Below are 5,667 nucleotides of genomic sequence, written 5' to 3' on the forward strand. Positions count from 1 at the left end.
GGCACATCCCTGTCTCACAAACAAAATAAATTGCCTCGGTGGCACATACCCAGTACTCTAGAGGTAGAGGCAGGTGGATCTCTGTGAGTTCAAGACCAGCCTGGTCTACAAAGCAAGTTCCAGGACAGCCAGGGCTGTTACACAGAGAAACCCTGTCTTGAAAACAAACAAACATTAAATATTTAAAAATAAAATTCAGGCTGGTTGGTGGTGGCACACGTCTTTAATCCTAGCATTTGGGTGGCAGAGGCAGGCAGATTTCTGAGTTTGAGGTTAGCCTGATCTACAGAGTGAGTCCCAGGACAGCAGAGCTACACAGAGAAACCCTGTCTCAAAAACCAAAAATGAAAACAACAACAAAAACCCAAACCAAACCAAAAAAAAAAAAAATTCAGGAGCCAAGCATAGTGGCATATGTCTTTAATCACAGCAGGCTGATTTCTGTGGGGCTGAGGACACTCTGGTCTACATGGCAAGTTCCAGGCTGACCAAGGCTACATAAAGAGAGCCTCCAAAATTTTTTTACAAGTCACAGTCCAGTGTGGTGTTATACATCTTTAAAATCACAGCAAGATGGCTCAGTGGACAAAATACTGGCTGAGCGAGCCTGCGTTCCACCCCCAGAACCCACATAAAGGTGGAAGAAGAGACCACAGAGTTGTCCTCTGGCCTTTACATTTGCACTGTGGTACACGCATGAACCTCCACACTACTGCCTCTGTCAGAGAAGCTTCTGCCTCAGCTCTCCTTGTCACTAGGTGCCTTCGAAGAAGCATGCCTTTAATTTCAGCGTCTTTAATTTCGGAGTCTGAGGCAGGAGGACAGTGAGTTCGTAACTAGCCTCAGCTACCCAGTAAGACACTGTCTCATAAAACAAGCAAACAAAAAGCTCCCTGATGACCTGAGACTGTCCTGGTAACATTTCCCATATCCCTCAGCCTCTGCCAAGAGTCATGAGTTGGACCCATTATCCTCCTCTGAGATCTCTCGAGCCCAAGTCAGGCCACACGCTTGTGCTTTACTTCGGAAGGGATCCTCTTCTTAGCTCACAGATGCCTACTACTGGGAACTTAATAAACGTCCCGGACTCATGGTAACTAAGATTCCCCCACTGACCCAAGGAAGAACAGCAGACCTGGTGCAAAGGTTTATTGCTGAGTCTGGGCACGTAGCTAGGGGAAGTACAGATTACGCCCTAGCCTTGCTGGACAGAATCACTGTGTCTCAGACCGTAGCACTGCCTCTGGTCCACAGGCTTAAGCAAAGACTTGCTGCTTGATGAAGAAAGCAGAGGTGGCTGGGGAGCTGGGACATTGTCTATAATGGTTCAGGCATGGTTTTCACTTCTCTCTCCCAAGGACTGGGCCTTGAATTAGGAGGGAGAACAGAGTCACATGGGATTGCCTGCAACCTCACATGGGATATTCTTTGCCCGCGGTTGATCAATAGGCGTTGGACTCTGCCCTCAGCCACCCCTCAGCATAGCTTGGTTATTGGTCATAGCGGATGTCAATGTACTCTCCTTCAATACACCACACCTTGACCAGAAAACCCTGAGTATTGTGTGTGGGCGAATGAGGTGGGGTGTGGAAGTGTCCAAGGACAGAGAGGGAAGACCCAGAGGGACAAGGGACCGGGAGATACCCCGAGCCTGGTATCTGGGAATAGGTTTGGCTTGTGTCTCTCTCTGGAACCCATCTCAAAGTCACTGATTTATCTATGTGAGGCTACAAAAGACCAGAGCTTGAACTTTGAATCCCTTGGGTTGCTGGAAGGAACAGTCACTGACCACTGGGGGGACAGATGTTGGACTTGTCATATGCAGGTAGCAGGCTGGAATGACCTGCTGGCAAGAGGCAGGCCTGCTTGAGGGAGGGATACCTCAAGCCCTTCATGAAAGCTGGGGAGGGAGGGCGGGCTGTTTGCTGAACCGAGATCCACCAGGTGAGCTGCTGCTGGTGGGGGTGGCAGACGGGCGTCAGGAGACCCGGGTCACTCGGGTCACTCGGGCATTGCTGAGTCACTGTGAGCTCCAGCTGTCCCAAGTCCTGCCTTGTCCTAGCTGAGGCTAGCTGCTGTGGGTCCAAGAGGCCAGTGCAGCCAGGCGGTGAAGGGCGGGGTTGGGGACCTAGGGGAGGGTCCGCACTTCAAGCCTCAGGGCTTTGATGTCTGGCAGCAGGTTGAGGCACAGGAGTTGTTGGAGGGGACTACAGGGCAGTTGGGCTACAGTCTCAGAGCAAGGGACACACATGAATTCTGGCATCTGTGAAGAGAAAAGGGAATGGAACCTTAGCATCCTTGAGCAGCAAAATAAATGGGATTAGGCGTTGTAGGGGCAGCCCCATGCACCTAGAGGTTGGGGTGGGATGAACAAATGTTGAGCGTAATAGTAAGGGTGGGGCCTCTCGTAATGGGTGAAGCCTGAAAGCCATGGGGCGGGGCTTAGGGGTGGGCAGCAGTAAATGGGGCAGTCTGGAGCAGTGAGCATCGTGAGGAACGAGGGGCAGGGTTCGGGTCCTGAGATTACCGAGAAGGACGGTGGAAGGTCTGGCTAGCTAGGATCCCACCTCAGAAGAGCCCGCAGTCTTTGAGGTTCTCCTTAATGATAATGTCGGTGACAGCGTCAAAGACGAACTTGACGTTCTGTGTGTCGGTGGCGCACGTCATGTGAGAGTAGATCTCCTTCACATCACGTCTCATGTTCAGCTCGAGGAACTGCACTTTGATGTAGTTGCCGGCATCCTCGTAAGTGTTAGGTCCTGCGGCAGAGGGCAGCACTCACTCTGCGCTGGAAGCCCTCCCTCGGGAAGGAGCGCGGCGGGAATCCGTGGGACTGGGGCACAGCCTGGCGGTCGGGACTAGGGACTCTTACCATCGTAATCGGGAAAGCAGATGCTGAGGTGTGCCTTTTTTATCTTCTCAGAGAAAACGTCCTTCTTGTTGAGGAATAGCACGATGGATGTCGTGGCGAAGTAGCGATGGTTGCAGATGCTGTTGAACAGGTGCAGGCTCTCGTGCATTCGGTTCTGAGGAAGGCAGAGGTTGTTGGGCATCAGGCTGCGCAGGCCGCGGCTCCTTGGTCTCTGGGCTCCTGGGATGTAGGCTACTCCTCACTGCAAGCGCTCCCAGACAGCCTCTGCCTTGTGAGTCTCAGTGGCTACCCCGGCTCCACCTCCCTTCTCAAACACTCAGGCCCACTTGGCACTTACCACTTCGTCGTCCTCCACCAGCACCATGTCGTAAGCGCTCAGTGCCGCGATGAAAATGATGCAGGTCACACCCTCAAAGCAGTGAATCCACTTTTTGCGCTCAGACCGCTGCCCGCCCACATCGAACATTCTGTAGGACAGAGCCAAGTCCGGATTTGGACCACTGTATCGGGTCACTCGGATATGCCCACTGGCACCCCTTGTCTTCCTAAGCTGGCTGGAGAACTCTCATATGGATTGGCATCTGAGGTGACCAGCCTTTCTCCCGGCAAGGGTAGGGCCTTCACTCGGGACTGTGAAGTTCCGGTCTGAGCATGCGTGCAGGGGTCTTACCTGAAGTTGAGGTCCTTGAAGGAGAACTGTGTCTCGATGATGCCAGTGGTTTTGACACGAGAACGCAACACGTCCTGCTCGGTGGGCACATACCCTGGAGCCACCAGACGCTCTAGGTCTGAAAGGTAGCTGAGGAAGACCACTGGGCATGAGTGGGTGAGTGGTGTGGGAGATGACCCCAGCTGGGTCCTGCCCACCCACCACCTCTGCTCCCCGCATCCCCGCCCACCTCCTCCGTGCCCTGCATCCATCTGGGCACTCACTAGCCAGCAGAATCATTGAGCTGGTACTCTGAGGCACGTTCAAAGCAGGCTTGGATACCCGAGTCTTTCCACAAACGCTGAATGATGTCGGACATCTCCTTGGGCATCGTGCCTTCTTCAATAGTATCCGCCATGTGCATCAACTTCCGGGCATCATCCTGGTGGTAGGGCAAGGTAGTGGTGGTGAACCTGAGCCCAGCCAGATGCCTCAAGCCCCCAGGGACAGATATCAGTCTGCCCCACCTGTCGTGCGGAGTCTCCATACTGAATGTTGAGTGTGGTCATAGCCCGAACAATGGCCAGGATGGACTGCAGAGTGTTGCCATAAATGATGGCAATGAACTCGAGGCATTCTTCCAGCGAATAACCATCCTGGTGGATAATCCTACAACCCAAACCGCAGTCAGAGCTTCCTGGACCAGGAAGGACTATTACTAAGGGCTTTAGGATGGGCAGGGAACACTCACTTCATCTGCTTGACAATGGTGCTCTTCCCGGATTCACCAGCACCTGGAAGGGAAGCTGTGCCTCAGAGCCGCCCTGACCAGCACTGACCACCTCCTTTGGATCAGAGCTCTGGGGTGTCAGTTAAAACTCTAGTTACACTTGCCCTCATTTCTATCCAAAGTAAAGTCTTGAAGACCCTTAGGGGAAAATGGTTGCAAATGACAAAAGGGACCTACATCAGTTCAGTGACCTTAACTGTGCCCAGGCAGGTGGGGATTCCCCAGGATTCTTGTATATAGAGCCTTTATTACGCTGCAAGACCAAAATAAGGAAGACCTTTAGGGCCACCTTGTGGGTATTTCTGGCACTGCATGTACAGGATTATCTGAATAGGACCAACCTCTGCTTTTCACCTAAAGACTAAAGAGATGTCTCTGAGAGGCTCAGAGGGAATTAGCACCTTAGATGGGGGAGAGGACAGAGCTGACATCCTTTCTGAGCCTGCCCTCCTCAAGGGTGTTGGATACAATTAATGGGATTTCCGGCTTAGCTTCTCGGCCTTTCTCCTGGGGGCCCTTGCTGCCCCCCTAAACCAGCAACTTTCCCTTTGGGGTTAAACAATGGCAGCACCCCCATCTGTCTTCACTACCCATGAATCATGGGCTTGACTTTATGCATACAGGCGTCAACATCTTTTCACTTTGTCCCCCCACCCGACTCATACACAAGGATTCTCTGTATAGCCTTGGCTGGTCTAGAGCGTTCTCCCAAGACCAGGTTGGCTTCAGACTCAGGGACCCGCCTGCCTCTGCCTCCCGAGTTCTGGGATTAAAGGCATGCCCCACCACTGGCGTCTTTCCACTTTCTTTGTTTCACAGGTCTACTGATGATAAAGTTATGGTACTCATGGCCTTTGTAGACATGGGTGACCCTAGAGCCTTATTCCCGAGGGAGAAAGAGCCACCAAGAAGACCCAAGCCTTGCTGCTGAGCCGGCTTTGGAAAACCAAAGGCTAGAGCTTGAGGGCAAAAGTGTGCCTGAATGCACACCTTTATACAAAGATGTGTTTGGCACACGCTCTGCAGAGTGTATCTGGGAAATTGTCATGGGATACCTAACCTTGGGGGACTGGGACATCACCACCTGTCAGACCTTGCTGGGGAATGGCTCCTACTCTGTACCCTGTCCCACCACATTGTCACACACACCCCCACCCCGCAAGGAATCCTTGCTTCATAGAAAGGCTGCTTGCCTGGCCCCAGGCTGCCGACCCGCAGCAGCCCCTCCCCAATACTGGCCGCACCCCTACCCAGCAGCAGCAGCTTCACGGTGCGAGCATCCTTCTCAGCATCCTCTTTCAGCTTCTTTTCTAGCTCTCTGGAATGCTTCTCCTCAGCGCTGGCCCCGGCCCCCAT

General features: G+C 53.0%; 1 protein-coding gene across 1 annotated transcript; it reads right to left on the bottom strand.

The window, feature by feature from the left end:
- Window positions 1-405: 405 nt before the first annotated feature.
- On the bottom strand, window positions 406-5,667 carry Gnat1 (G protein subunit alpha transducin 1). Its single transcript, XM_042054750.1, has 8 exons — window positions 5,505-5,667; window positions 4,049-4,218; window positions 3,806-3,963; window positions 3,543-3,671; window positions 3,210-3,339; window positions 2,873-3,026; window positions 2,528-2,759; window positions 406-2,263 (listed from the first exon to the last, which is right to left on the bottom strand). The coding sequence occupies exons 1-7, from the start codon at window positions 5,665-5,667 to the stop codon at window positions 2,569-2,571; spliced, it is 1,095 nt and encodes a 364-aa protein (XP_041910684.1). The 3' UTR covers window positions 406-2,263; window positions 2,528-2,568.

This window comes from Arvicola amphibius, chromosome 3, assembly GCF_903992535.2.
Source record: "Arvicola amphibius chromosome 3, mArvAmp1.2, whole genome shotgun sequence".
Lineage (NCBI taxonomy): Eukaryota > Metazoa > Chordata > Mammalia > Rodentia > Cricetidae > Arvicola > Arvicola amphibius.

Excerpts from the sequence above, each read along its gene's own strand:
- Gnat1 (XM_042054750.1), bottom strand. The coding sequence starts at position 5,667 with ATGGGGGCCGGGGCCAGCGCTGAGGAGAAGCATTCCAGAGAGCTAGAA. Across the intron at positions 4,219-5,504 it reads GGTCGGCAGCCTGGGGCCAG|GAAGCTCTGACTGCGGTTTG; the intron begins GCAAGCAGCCTT and ends TTCCTGGTCCAG. Across the intron at positions 3,672-3,805 it reads CTCAATGATTCTGCTGGCTA|CTACCTTTCAGACCTAGAGC; the intron begins GTGAGTGCCCAG and ends GGTCTTCCTCAG.